The sequence below is a fragment of the Lissotriton helveticus genome, chromosome 1_1 (genome assembly GCF_964261635.1).
Source record: "Lissotriton helveticus chromosome 1_1, aLisHel1.1, whole genome shotgun sequence".
Lineage (NCBI taxonomy): Eukaryota > Metazoa > Chordata > Amphibia > Caudata > Salamandridae > Lissotriton > Lissotriton helveticus.
The window spans coordinates 540534176-540549817 of NC_136057.1; the positions used below are offsets into that span (position 1 = coordinate 540534176).

The 15642-nt window shown below is 41.3% G+C and overlaps 1 protein-coding gene across 2 annotated transcripts in view; it reads left to right on the forward strand.

Moving 5' to 3' along the window:
* MGST1 (microsomal glutathione S-transferase 1) overlaps positions 1-14836 on the forward strand; it is a 108874-nt gene extending 94038 nt beyond the window's left edge. For both annotated transcript variants that reach the window (XM_078674030.1, XM_078674031.1), the window contains one exon: positions 14279-14836. In XM_078674030.1, the coding sequence (XP_078530156.1) occupies positions 14279-14525 (247 nt within the window). In that variant the 3' untranslated portion in view covers positions 14526-14836. The remainder of the gene's footprint in view (positions 1-14278) is intronic.
* Positions 14837-15642: the final 806 nt, after the last annotated feature.

Below are 15642 nucleotides of genomic sequence, written 5' to 3' on the forward strand. Positions count from 1 at the left end.
GAGCAGCCAACAGCAAATTATTCCCGAAGGTTCAATATTGCTTCCGTCCATGGGTAGTTACTGTCGAGCAAACATTAAACCTCTTTTTGATCTCGGGGAAATATACTCATGCCAGGGTAGGGGCCCTCTTAATGGCCTTTATGAACCTTTCAACCACTTTTGATCTAGTGGATAGGGGCAAACTATGGTCTATGATTGGAAAGGCCTGGATTGACCCTGCATTGGCCGACCTTGGTCTGCACTGTAGAACAACAGCCCTGGATCTTTTATATTCAAATAGCTACTGTACCCCTTCCTTCTATTCTAACAAGAGTGTACGACAGGCCTGTATTATAGACCCCTTTTTATTTATTTATTGTTTTCATAAATGGTCTTGAGTTGGAGTTGGTGACCAAAGGAAAAGATCTTCCAAGAGTTGGGAACCCCATAATCCCTGTTTTACTCTACATGGATGATGCGGTTCTAATAGCCCGTGCAGTCAACAGCCTTCAGTTGCTCCTGGATATTTTTAACAATTTTATGGGGGAGTTCAATTTGAAAATAAACCATCAGATGTATGGGGAGATGTGGTTGAGTGTTTTCATGTGAAGCCCAGTGTAGTTGATAGTTCCAGGACTTCCCTTATCAAAGAAGGAACAATGGATATTAGAACATTGGAATGCTGGGAGCTCCATTGAAAACAATGGAGTGCTCCAGGCTTATAATGGCTGGTATAAGCCTGGAGCTCCAACATTCCAATGTTTCTTTGTTCAGAGCTCTGGCTGTGAACAAAGGCTTCAAGGAACCTGAGGGGATTCCAATCCCCTCACGCTCCCAAAAGGCTTTACAGTGCTCATGTGCTGATGACGGCTGGGGGCCGTCATGACCGCACCCGCGATCGGAATGTGCTGTACAGGCGCAGAATCGCAGCAGCATGCAAGGGGTTAAAGGTTGTTTGTAGTCCATGAGATGGACGTTGCATACATACTTTCTCCACTTGCACGGTCTAGTGCCCATCTTGGTTTTGAGGAATGGAATGGAAATAAATATTCAAGGATGACAACATGGAGCTGCAGGGCTAAAGAGGAAATGTGTTAGCGAGCGCTCAGCTCCGGTGTCTCACTGTCTTGGCTGAACGGCAAAACTTGGTTTAGCCATGACAGGAAAAACCTAGGGCTGTCTGTCACCTCTTTTCACAGCTATTGCTGTGAATGTTTAACAGTCAACAGCAGTGACTATACATGCAGCTGTTAACTGTAGAACATTCACAGCAAGAGCTATAAACAAAAGCTTCAAGGCCAAGGGCTCTGAGAAGCCTTTGATTTTCTAATAATAACATCCTGCCCTCATTGGGAAGAATGCTCTATTAGCTTTATAGCCCACCATAGCTGGGCTATACCACCCATTAAAACCTTGCTCCCTTGTGAAGGGCCTCGCCTTTGGCTCAGGCCTTTAACTGTGGAGCGGGCCTGTAATGGTATATTAACCCCTTGCATGCTGATGAAGGCCCCCAGCCGTCATGCACTACAGTGCTCATGTGCTGATGATGGCTGGGGGCCGTCATGACCGCACCCGCGATCGGAATGTGCCACACAGGTGCAGAATCGCGGCAGCATGCAAGGGGTTAAAGGCTGTTTGTAGTCCATGAGATGGACGTTGCATACATACTTTCTCCACTTGCACGGTCTAGTACCCATCTTGGTTTTGAGGAATGGAAATAAATATTCAAGGATGACAACATGGAGCTGCAGGGCTAAAGAGGAAATGTGATAGCGAGCGCTCAGCTCCGGTGTCTCACTGTCTTGGCTGAACGGCAAAACTTAGTTTAGCCATGATAGGAAAAACCTAGGGCTGTCTTTCACCTCTTTTCACAGCTATTGCTGTGAATGTTTAACAGTCAACAGCAGTGACCATACATGCAGCTGTTAACTGTAGAACATTCACAGCAAGAGCTATAAACAAAAGCTTCAAGGCCAAGGGCTCTGAGAAGCCTTTGGTTTTCTAATAATAGCATCCTGCCCTGATTGGGAAGAATGGTCTATTAACTTTATTGCCCACCATAGCTGGGCTATTCCACACATTAAAACCTTGCTCCCTTGTGAAGGGCCTCGCCTTTGGCTCAGGCCTTTAACTCTGGAGCGGGCCTGTAATGGTATATTAAAGGCAGTTTGTAGTCCATGAGATGGACGTTGCATACATACTTTCTCCACTTGCACGATCTAGTGCCCATCTTGGTTTTGAGGAATGGAATGGAAATAAATATTCAAGGATGACAACATGGAGCTGCAGGGATAAGGAGGAAATGTGATAGCGAGCATTCGGGGGGGGGCATGCATAATGTCACTAAATGTCTCGTTGATTGAGGTCTGAATAAATTATTGCAGACCTGACCTATAAATACAATGATAGGTCATGCATGCTCTTCAGCCTGACTAAGGAAAATAGCAGGTTGCTACAAGTTAATTCCTTGAATTTCCTTCTGGTGCTTTATTGGGTTCCAGCATCATGCCTGCACTATTTGCACTTGATATGGCAACCTTAGCTAAAACAAAAAAGGCATACCACTTGACGCAAAATTATTTTGCCAGCCTAGAGTTCCCATTGAGTTTTGTGTCCCATTTCTGACATTTGAGCACCCTATTTATGAGGAAGATAAAATTAGCAAATCATGAAAAGCTTGTAAATGCTTCTTTAATTTCTCCCCCACACTCTCTAGCAGAAATTTGCCTCTCAAATTCCAGTATACTTACATTCTCCAAACTCCAACTAGCATCTTATAACAGACTCAAAAGCTGAAAGACTCGAAATAGCAGTGGAATCACCTTTTTTCAATCCAAAATAAAAATGAGCGCAACTACTCAGGGCTTTCTATAATTCATTCTTATACATCCTGACAAATCTCCACATCAGCTGCATCCCTTATTTGTGGAACGGCTAGCCTACTGAACAAAAGGCCCATACTCACCTGCTGTATCTTTGCCCTGCACCTCATTTTTTGTCTAATTAATCAGAGACTTTAATATCTGGGTGGATGACACTTCCAATTCACTCTCCCAAAAGGGCCATCTGTTTTGAGCTTACACTCTATATAAACAATGTCCTCTAGGAACCTAGTCATGAAACTAGTTAATGTTCCGAACGTTACACTCTTTATAAACACAATCTTCTCCATTACTTTAATCCCAGTGTTATATTGACTCTAATGCCCACCTCATGAGACAAATACTATTGTCCTGCTGTCTCAGGAGCTCAACGCTGTCAAAATATTTGCTTGTTTAATTCTGCCTATCCAACAACACCTCTATTCCTTTCTGCATCCTCAATGCCATCAAGAGGAAGTTATCCTGACTATCGGCAATGTCCAACCCTTAAAGCAAATAAGTGTCAGATCTGCAAAAGCAGGAGGCAGCAAATGTTACACCAACATTTGCCATGCAAGGAAAAGACATGCTTTAGAAAGCCGCCGAACATGGCTTTATCTGCCCTCAGTGCATCGCATAGGCTCTTTAATTAATAAATCCTGGGAGCAAATAAGACATAGTGAAAGTCTTGTTTGCAAAGGAGCTCCTTGGAGACCTCTAAAATGTGTATCTTGGAAATCTACAATCCTACACCCTCTCAGGCAACCCCACCAATTCAGCACATGAACTGTACATAATGTATTTTTTCTCCTACATAGGAGTTTACAATCCTTAATATAATTCATTTTCTAAAGACCATCATCTTATCTGAGATTTCCCACTCCACATGGGCAACCCTCTGGCATTGGGCAGTTTTTAAAAAAAGCTCAATCGTCCATCATCATCATCTAATAATAATAAAAGTCAAACAGCACTGATCCCCAAATATTCATCCAGCTGCAGAGCAATCAATGAACTCCTGTGGTTATTCAAATCTCCAGAATTGTGCTTCTCTCAGCCCATCTGAAAATCAAAAACCTGTTCAGTGATTCTATTACTGGCACCATCATCCTCAATAGAAGTAATGGAACTGCTCACTACCAGGGACCATATCTATGTGTGTGACTTTAAACTCCATGACTCTGGTGCAGATTTCAACATTTTGACTGTAACATTTTCCTCTGCGGCCCAAACAAACCAATGTGCATTACTGGGCAATGTCATTTCTGATGCAAAGCCTGCAGGATTCACCGAAGATTGCCTTGCATTTCAGTGCCTAAAAGAGCTCTTAGGTTTGAGTTCTGGGGTACATCAGGCATAAGCAATATCCCTGATCTTCAACAGTCTCCACTGACCAAGGTTCTTGATAACTTCCAAAATATAATTTGGACACAGCTCGGACTCATGTTAAATGAGGGTTTCTGACAAATCATTTAAACACCACCTACCTACGCTACATCCTCGTCCTTAGGTAAGTAAATCTTCTATGCCTCAATTTAACACAAATTCAAAAAGCTGCTTTTCGTTGCTGTAAATACCAATGACTTACACTTGATATTGTCCATGGACACCACCCCCACCTATTTGTGGTTTACGTTTAATGCCACCCTGCCCTTCAAATATCAAGTAAAGAAAGGTATCAAGATTGCTTTCTACCAATATACCTCCTAAAGTGGATACTACCACAAATGATCACAGTGGTCATGCAGAAGTAATCAATTAACTTGACTACTACTGCAGGGTCTACATGATACTCCACTTCAAAACCCTCACTGAATTGCAGCACACACAATTGTGCATCTTGTCTTAGCTATAGCTACAGTGTTCTGATATATCTCCAGCTAAAATCTCCTTATAACAGCTCTATATCAAACAAAACAAAGAGCCCTATATCAAATTAATTCAAAGTGCCATGTGCCCCCTTTTGTACCACTTTGTTTGCCATAAGTTGGCAGGGTATGCTCAGACGTGAGTCCCTTGCTCACTTTGCCACTGGATTCAAGCAAGCCGGGCTGAAGACGGCTGAATTGCCAGAAACTGGTCCTCGGAAGCTTGTTTCCGGTCCAGGGAAGGCATTGCTTGGCAGTTCGGGCTGGACTGTTCCCATGAGGCACAGGGTCAGACTGATTTGCATATGGCCATGTCTGAACTGGGGTGGCAGATTGGGCTAAAGAACGGTGATGGATTATACCCAGATCTGTTGACTGGGTGTGAGTGTTTGATTGGTTCAGATGCTCCGTCCATCACCACCCCCTTTTGTACCACTTTGTTCGCCATAAGTTGGCAGGGTATGCTCAGACGTGAGTCCCTTGCTCACTTTGCCACTGGATTCAAGCAAGCCGAGCTGAAGACGGCTGAAATGCCAGAAACCGGTCCTCGGAAGCTTGTTTCCGGTCCAGGGAAGGCATGGCTTGGCAATTCGGGCTGGACTGTTCCCATGAGGCACAGGGTCAGACTGATTTGCATATGGCCATGTCTGAACTGGGGTGGCAGAGTGGGCTAAAGAACGGTGATGGATTATACCCAGATCTGTTGACTGGGTGTGAGTGTTTGATTGGTTCAGATGCTCCGTCCATCACCAGCCCCTTTTGTACCACTATGACTTACCCACATAGCCTCGGAGAATGTGCTCCTGAGTAACAGTTCAACGTTTTCCATTTACATAAACTGACCATAAGCATAACACCAGCCTCTCCAAAGATACAGCTTATCTGGAAGATTGCATGCTAGTGCTTTAGTGGTAGATCATTGTACGCTTATGGTACCAGATTCTTGAATTCCTTTGTGCTGCATTTCGTCTCTGGGGTTGACATCATTCAATGGGGAAGAACAGTTACAATGTGGGTGTTTCGTTTGATTGTGGTGATTATAACAATGTTGAGGTCAAAGACTCCCTCCCCATCTGCTTTAATCTCTGGTTTTCTTTCTCTCTCCCATCCTCACTTTTAAAATGTACATTTTCACTGGGCAAATAAACGATTGAATGAGTTGTTTTGCAGATGTAAATGCATTTTGCCTCTGGATCTCGCAAATATATAAGTGGTAACCCATCACACAGAATGGTGCACAATTTAGTATATTTCACATATAGGTTGTTCACACCAGTGTAAATGGTTCTTGTGTTTTCAATAGTGACCATATGCATTGATCTTGCATATGAGCCAGATGATAAAAATTTGCAAGCGATGCATATATGAAAATCTTGGAGAAGAAGCATGGGTACCTGCAGTTGTGTGCAATTATCCCATTAAGCTAAAGAAAGGAAATTTCAGACTTTAAGTTCCCGCCTGAATCATCCTTAGTTCAGTTACTAGGGTCTTGGTCTTTGGAAAAAAAAGAAAATCTCTTTGACAGTGACCTTGCATCATCATAGACGATATGGCTGTTGCTTTGATTCCCATTCCTCTCAAAGTGCCTGATTGCAGAGGTGCCATTATTGTTAGATATTTGTATATGATCAGTCTGTAAGATATTACTGCTTCATTGAAGTATCAGTGTTCAAAGCCTCATTCAATATTCTAATGTGTGAATGGTTAGAATTAGGCATGGGCAGCTTCTCCGTTTGAGTAAGTAACGCCACACCACTTATACGTCCCCCCAAAGCCCCATAGATAAAAAATAAAATGGTAATTTATTACGGTTTTATTTTTCCTACCCTGTCCTGAGCCTAGTGTCAGGACTGGGCGGGACCGCTGCTGAGTGACAGCAGCAGGGAAAGGGCCAGTCACACATGCACACTTTAAACCTCTTAATCCAGCTGTCTTAAGACAGCTGGGTTCGAGTCTAAGTGTAGGCCTCCAGAGCACTGAGGAGTGCTGAGTGAGGCCACTCCCACCATTCCTGCTGCTCTTCACATGCTGCAGTGCCAGGATTGGGTGACGGAGTACCAGCATCCGGTTCCAGTAAAGAAGAGGTTTGGAGTGAGACATTGCGTCAGGTAAGAAGTTTTTGTAAACAAAATATAAAATAATATTTCCCATTCTCCTCTCCCCGTAGACGCCAGCTGCCACTGGAATTAGCAGGCTGAAATGTTCTTGTATTTTTTATGAAACCATTCTATAGGCTTGCAAGGTCATTCAGACCACCCTGGTAGGCAGCCCATTAAGTCAGTGGTGGCAATGGCCTCTGCTCCCCTGGCAGAGGGCCACTTATCAGAGTTAGTGACCTGTGCCTTTCTGGCAGAGAAATGTAAAGCCTTTAGTGCAGTCATTGAAGGTAGGAAACAAAGAAACTTGTGTTTGTTTCTCATTCTTGTTTTTCAATAACCAACTTTCAACGCAGGAGTTTGTTATTTAATAACAAAAATAATGGTTGTGAAGCACTGCATCTGGCTAATTTGTGTTTTTTTTTGTTTGGGCCCACCAGCTTTTTCTCGGATTTCTGAACAGGAAACATATACATTGGAAAGCCTTCCCTAAATATGGCAGACCTACAGACATACTATGGCCCTGTAGAGGACAGGCTGACTATCAACGGTTTCCAACAGCAGAGCCCCCAGGTCTCACTACCGGAAAGCTGGCACTACTATCCCCAAATGAGATGAACAATCCATGGGTTGGGGCAGATGCTGAGACTCTCACTCCTCCAAATTCCAAATGAGGACCTTGGTCATATTCAGTCTGTCTTCTAACCACAAAATAAATCCTCTTCCAATTACAGAGATATGATAGTTGGTATGGATAGATTTTAACATTAAAAAAGAAATCATTTTGATTAACGCTCTGCATTTAGTCCAACATTAACTAGCTCTTAAGTACTCACCAGCAATGTCCCAAAGGAGGAAAACCAGAGGGGCAGAGTCAGAAAGTAATGTATTCCCTAAATGGTCTCTTGTGTAACTTTGTCGGAGAGCAGTATATAATTTGTTCAACGTTTTTCTTTCTCTGAAAGAAAGTATTTGAATCAACTATAAGGGTTGTGATACAGAGTAGGGCCATGTATTTGTCATGTTGCAATTGATCAAGGTTACTTGTTTGGCTACCGCAGTGTGTATATAGTCTCTAGTTTATCTGACAGGACAATAGCTGGCCATCATTTGGGAGCTCGTATTCTGAATAACTATAGGATTTGTTTATAAAATGACAATTGTACATCTGTATGTTTGTCCATTTTAGCAGTGTCTGTGCTGACAATCAATTTTGCAAAGCCGTTTTTTGCTCTTAATACCATTTTCTTCATACTTCTACATATTCCATTGCAACATATCCAATACTTGTTATGATATGTTTGAAGAACTAATTTGAGAATCTCTAATTTGAAAGGCCCATTATTTGTCTTATGATTATTGCTTAAAAGTAAATATGACCAACATATTCCAAAACACATGGCATTTGTCGGAGAAATCTTAGCTTAGCCTCATTACTGAGCCTACACACTATCACCTATTTAGCGAAGAAGTAACCTGTCACTAGTCAGGATCATGAAACCTTGAATGTTCCAAGCAATGTATTCTGAGACTTCATTTAAAAAATATATAGAGAGGTTTCTGTCAGAAATTAGTTGCAATATAAATCTAGTTGTTCATATGATCTCCTGCACAACTACCAATCTAGCTTCAGATCATGGTGCAGCAAATACATAGTAAAAGAAGAGAGAGATGACCCTACTAGTTCCAGGGAACAGGGTACTTGTGACAATTTGGCCTTATATAGACATCCCTGGAAACCCACTATGAAAATCCTCACATCATCTTTTCATTCATTCCTCAAACACACATTTGTAGCAAATATAGAGCCAGCCTCAATCCCAAGTATATTCTCAGACTAAAGTGTGGCACTTACAATATTTTATTAGTATAAAAGTCTATTTGTATATTGACGTTTAAAATTTCGGAAATACTCCCAAGAAGATGTACATAAAAAATGGATTAAAAACGTTGGCACAATTTATACATTTCAATTCATATGATCATAAAATAATCCAAACACAATTTGAAGAAAAACAAAAGACAGTCATAAAAAAACAATAAAATTGCCCCACTAAAAAACAGTTCTACTGTTCTGATCAAATATTAAGCTGATCCAATAGCCCTGTATATTTTACCTTTTCTTTTTTTTCAAGTGGTAAGATGTATATTCTTCCTTAGTTGACAAAAAAACAATAGAAGCACTCCTCTCCCAATATTTTAAACGGGAGTCTAAAACTTTGAGCAAGAGGTAAGCTATAGTGAAATAGGCCACAAGGGAAGGGCTAAGTGAGGAGAAAGTGAATTTTGAGAGTTTCTCGTATCATCTCCACTACAGATATAAAAATATGTGGACTGTATACACTATCAAGAGTAACATGCGGCGAAAAGCTACCTTCATCTAAGAAGGAACAATTAAGGAAGAATATACATCTTACCACTTGAAAAAAAGGAAAGGTAAATAAAAAATTTATAATTATTGAATATAGAGAAAATGAAAAATGAGCAGAGGTGTACATGACATAGAGGTGCAAATAGTAAAAAAAAATCTTTCTTATTTACTTTTCCCCTCTACACTAGAACTATAAATTTGGAGCCTTATGGCTAGAGTGGTCAACCTCGAAGCTGGGGAACCGTGTTCGACTCTTGACAATGATGCTCAGCATCCTGTGGTTCTGGGTAAATCTCTTAATCTCCCTGTGCCTAACAACAATGAATGTGTCCATCTGTAACAAAACTGGTGCTCATGTAAAGTGCTCTGATACCTGATATATCGGGTCTAGTTCGCGCTATATATAACTCTAAAAAGAAAAGGAAAAAAAATACTCAACCACCTCTCCCCTACTCTCATGGAGCACCACTCTGCATTATTTACAAAGCAATCACATGCAGCCCACCCCTGGTCTGGTTGATAATATTAAATATCACACCTGTTTTGTTGACAAGCTCATCTATGAACCCACATCTGGTATGGAGGTTCTGCATCCATCAGGATCACTCACCTAATATTTAATTAAGAGTAGAGCTGAATAAACCCCGCTCAAAAGAACACGCAATTGTAGTAAAGTAGACAGTCCCTTTCCTATCTCAAACAGCAGCAGAAGCCTTCATCTGAAACTCTCTCTGATTTTATTGTCTGCTTTTGGCACTTTACATAGTAAGGTGGCTCATCAATGTTTGCACTATTTGAATACCATATAATTACAAATCTGCAATAGATGCTCCCTGAAATCCCATTGTTTCCCAATGGTCAGCTTAATTATTTTGGACTAAAGCTGCTGATTGTTTTGACTTTATGCTAATGCTGCTCTGATGCCTAAAACATGTTGAAATTGGCTATACACCTACTTGGTATATTTCACTTACCTACAGCCCCTTGTAGATTGTACAAAGTGTGCCCAGGGCCTGTAAGTTAAATGTCACTAGTGGACTGCAGTCCAAGTTGTGTCACCACTAGGGTGATGGTGCAAAACATAACTGCAGACCTACCATTGTAGACTGTCAGTGCAGATTTAAAATTCAGCCTGCCAAAAGAAACCTTTTTACAGACCTAAACCCTCTTTTTAAATATCAATAAGGCACCACTAAGTAAACCTTAAATGCCCTTTAGGCTAGGTGCATGGTATTAAAAAGTAGGATATCTAGAGGCTAATGCTAAACATGTCCTTACAGTGAGAAGGCCCTAAAAGCTATTTTCTCATGGCAGGCTTAGCTGTTCCATAGGAAAGCATTGGGATACAATATTAACTATAACAATGGTATCTCAGCCTAGGAACCAGCTACACACTTAATTCTTGGGCTTTTTCAAAACTCTATTACAAATCCAATTCATTGGCAAAGTCCTATTTCTACTAAATATTCTACAAAGGGTACTTTTAAAAGGGCACCTTTTTACCAGCTTAAAGACACTAGAACCCCATTTGCATGAGCTTCCAATTGTCACCCTGGAGTTGAATAGCCCCTTTAATGAGGTGTGAACCTAATTAACTTCAAAGGGGCCCACCCTGTCACTGACGGATGTAGCTAGCACCTGGGCCTGCCCCCTCATTTGTCTGTCTAGTCCACCAGGCACCAATCCCAGTGGGAGAGGGACTGCCTTAAGAACCAGGTTTGACTGACAGCAGAGGAGGGGTTGCTCATTTTATTGGCAACACCTCTATGGTGAGCCCAGAAACTCTGCACAGGTGAAGAAAGGGTCTGCTATGTTGGATTTAGGTAATGAGGGGCACTGTGGAATTCTTTGCTGTAGGGTACATAGAAACTGAAAAAGTGGGTTGGGTTACCTCTGGGATCATTTTCCCTTCTGGTTAGGGATGGCCCAGGAGTACCCCCCCCCCCCCCCCAAACCAAAAGGCTAGTGCCAGGCATAAATGTTACATCCCTGTGTCCTCTTCAACACACTACTGGACCTGGGGAATACAGACAAAGACAGACAAAGGAGTGCAACTATTTTTGAGACCTGTGAGGAGGCCTGAAAAGCTGGACTTCTCCACAAGTGTCAGCTAGCTGACCTCCTGTTAAGCTACAGGGACACAAAAATCTGCTAGAAGCCCTTTTTCCTGTGAAGAGCCCAGTTGACCAGTTCCAACTGGACCTGCCCTGAACCCTTCTGTGGCTTTTGCTGGAGTAAGTCTTGACCCCAAGTGCTGTTCCTGAGGTCTTAGGACCCTTGGGTGTTTCAAAGTGTACTCCTCCTAACATACTGAAACCTTTTGGCTCCAAAGACATCTGGGGCACCATGACCAACCTGCCAGGTCAAACTGATGAAGGTGCATTGCTGCTGGGCAAAAGATTCATATTGCTTCAGCTCGTAGCTTTTCTGAAGCAGCCAAACCATTTCAGCGGGAAGACACAAAGAGGCTATCTGTCCTTGTGGATCCTGTTTGGCTACAGCTTTCAGCCATAAAACGCTAGAGGAATCCAAGCTCCAAAATAGTGACTAAGTCCGAAGGGGAATGTCTTCACCAGGCGAAGGGCGCCAAAAGTATCCAGCTAACAAGGGACCTTCCTTGGGCAACAATTTGAATTTCTTTCATTCCCAACTTTCCTACCTAGAGTCTTCTTCTTTACAAGAGTCTGGTTTTTGTATTCGACCCGTGCTCCATCGCAGTCAGGGTTAAATCATGCCTAGGGTCCCACCAAACGCAACCTGATGATCATGCCAAGTGCGTAAGGCTTTTTGGTGCTATCTTTATTTAAAACTTTAAAAAATCTTACCTCCTATTCCCTTCATTAGATTTATTTTTCATTTTGGGATATTTTGTTCATTAGATTATTCTCTAAGTTAATACATTTGGGTGGGATTTTTATCGTGTTGTGTTTTTGTCTTTTTAACTGTTTTGGTCATTCTAAATGCTTTACACATATTCATAAATCAGGTATGTCCGCCCTGTGTCTTAGCTACCCAGGGGTTGAGCTCAGTTTTAAATTACTAAAACCTTTACTGGACCTAACAAGAATAATAACAATAATATTTGTTATGAACCACCATCCACCTCAACTAATAATCCACTTTTTCACACTCCATTTCTCCCAAAATGTGTTCTACACTCCTCAGCTACAACTCTCAGGATGTTCATACCTACTGGGAAGTGTACAGTACTGAAATACAGAGATGCTTTTTAAAACTACTGCAGGAGGGCTGGCCTGACTTTTGAGGTTTGGCAGGGGCCCCCTCACAGGTGGGTGAAGTGTTTTAATGCACCACATGATAGTTGTGTGGGCTTCACTGTAACCTAGTGACCCCTCTTAAAATACAGTCTTGGGGCAACAATCAGCGACCTTTCTTAAGCCTCTTTGCTCCTGAACCATTAATATGGCAAGAGGGCAAAGTCAAATTGTTCCTTCATTTGCATTGGCCTTTTCTCCCAGGCATGTTATGCAATAGCCCTTTAGCAGTATGAGGGCGCAAAATGCCATCCTGTGCAGTGTATAGTATAGAAAGGGATACACAAGCTTCTGCCCTCCAATCTGTACTACTATAATACTCCAGGGGACTCAAATGAGGCTGCTAATGCCTGCGTCAGCCCTAGAAATCTTTCTTAATCTGGCCTCACATTCGCAGCAACTGAGGTCAATATAGAGTATTTGCTTTTATAAATTAATGGATGACATTTTCTGGTGGATTGCGACGAAGAAAGCAATTAATTTGATTTGTAAGCAATAACTGAATGAGCACTTTGCACTTCTTTTTGTGTGCATTCGTTTGCATTTTCCAAATGTTCTGGTAAAGGTGTGGACCAGAAGCTTTATGGAAGGTGGACTTTATGCATTTTATCACATCAGATTTCGAGAAGTGCTTAAGATCACCATGAAGTCCTTTTTGAAAATCCACCACCTCTACCTGCTATGTGGGGGTTACATTGTTGGTGGCAAATCCAGAAAGTGTGGTGTGGTAGATGGCAGTTGGTTGATGGGGTTAAGGACTAGTAACTTATTGCATGCACAGGTCATGTCTGAGGTAAGTTGGCTGGAATGGAAACCTAGGCATGTTCTCCACCCAAGCTGTAATGCAGCCTGGGTGGAGAACATGCAAAGTGCGCATGAATGTTTGGCCGGCCCCAGAGGGCTGGCCAAACATTCATGAGTAATTAGAAGTGTGCCTCCTCCCCTCTGCGCAGCTTAGCCCCTCCCCACAAACCTGTGCTAGCACAGAAAAATAAAATGAGAATAACATCTTGTTATTAAGATTTAAGTTTTTCCTTTTTTGCTTTGCTGAAAGGCAGTGGGGCGATGCACTTTCCACCTTAGCAGAGGAGCCGCCCTTGATCAAAAGTGGCAAATGTCCCATCTGCCTAATTTACAGTGCATATAGGTTGTTTATATTGCAATTAGGGCAGCCGGACATCCACACCTTTTTGTCATCTGCCCAACTCTAAATAAGGCCCTAAGCTTTCACACTTTCAGTTGTTTCTGGTGCTATTAGGGTGGACCAATTGTTAAGAAAAATTCATGGGAAGAAATTATGTAGGGTAAGAAATTTTCTTTGCATAATTCATTGCAAGAACATAATTGAAAGCGGTGAAGGTGTTTTTATCATGCCCGTTCCTCCCATATTTTATGCTTCCGTATGTTGTTCGTGTTTTCGCCATACTTCATACTTTTCTATATTTTTTAAAACACCAGTTCATGACCAGTATCTCTGAAAGCGGTTCCATCTTTTCTTTAGTGCCTTCAGTCCATTATATTTATGAACACTGAAAAAATACCAATTTATTTTTCCAATAAATATAATGAACTATTACAAAGAGACGAAGGGACAATATACTCGGAATGCAAAGATATGAAAGTAATGTAATGAGAAGGGAAATGGAATATTTTACAAACAAAATGATGAGCTTTCTGATTTAGCTGTCAGAAATAAAGAGGGGAAAGCCATTTAAATGAAGCAATCTAACTTGTATCTCATTTAAACCAAGCTACAACCGTTCAGTCTGGGCTTTTTGCAATTCTGTGACCATCTCAATTAACCCAAATGACTTGTGTGTTTGTGCAGGTGTCACCTGAATGATCTTGAGAATATCGTCCCCTTTATCGGGATCGGCTTGCTGTATTCTCTGAGCCGGCCGGATTTGTTCACTGCCTTGCTGCACTTCAGGATCTTCGCAGGATCAAGAATCTTCCACTCCATCTCATACCTGGTCCCTCTTCCCCAGCCATGTAGAGGGTTGTCGTTCTTTGCTGGTTTTATTGTGACTATTTCTATGGCTTACAGACTGTTAACAACTGGCTTGTACTTGTAATGAATGCCATTTTACTGGATTGTTCAGCTTACTTCGTGCATGTGCTGCATAAGGATTATTACAATATTGCATCAGATAAAACACCTGCATTTGTGTTGGTTTTGGGAGCATTATTACTGCACAGTCCAACTCTAAACCTGCTGTCTAACAAATACTACAATATTTAGTGTTGTGTGATTTGTTTTTTAATGTGAACCCAGCTTACTCAGGAGAACTGTTTTTCATGATTCCCATGACAGTTTTTCTTCATATACCCTTACTTGATTTGCATGTTTAAAATATGTCCAAATCAATAAAGACATGTAAATGCATTGCATTATGTTTTTCCCTCTTATATAACTGCTTACAAACAGGTTATCACCGATCATCTATTTGAAACATTGAATTATGGTATTAGAAATTTATTGGAATATAGATCACGGGTAAGAAATATCAAACATAATAAATAAAATGGCCATATTTGAAACAACAATATTAGCCTTTTCATAAAGCTGGAAGTTGAAGAACACACTATGATATCACAGAAAGCAAAACATGACAAGTGGTACACAAGATAATAACACAAAGCACATAAAATATGCATTGGCAAACCACGCAGATATGGTATTTATTTTTACTAGTTGAAGTGTTTGGTAATAGTTTCAAGACTTTGTGAGCGTTGCCCCCAGATGTGCTAGAAAGAAAATCCCATATTGAAGCAACACGTTGAGCTACAAGAGTACAAGAGCTGGGAGTAGTATGCCTTTCCTGAACAGGCTGCGTTCCCAGAGTCAAGCTGTCCCCCTCAAGTAAGCGTTGTGAGAGGATATGACGTTTTTATTGTAACTCCTGAACTTAAGAGGTTTCAATATTGGATATTAGATATTTTTGTCAAACTCACGGTATTTTCAAAGCAATATTACTTTGAAACACATCTTTACTGTGTGAGTTAAAAAAACTGTAAATGCAAAAAATTGTCATGACAGTAAAACAAATAAACATGCATAGTGAATAGCACTCTGTTTTTTAACAGACTAAAGCATGCAAACATCAACCACTTAGTGAAACAGAAAAATCATAAGCTAACCATAAAAATCTTTTGTCAGTGAAGTACATAGAGCAAGCATCACACATTTTA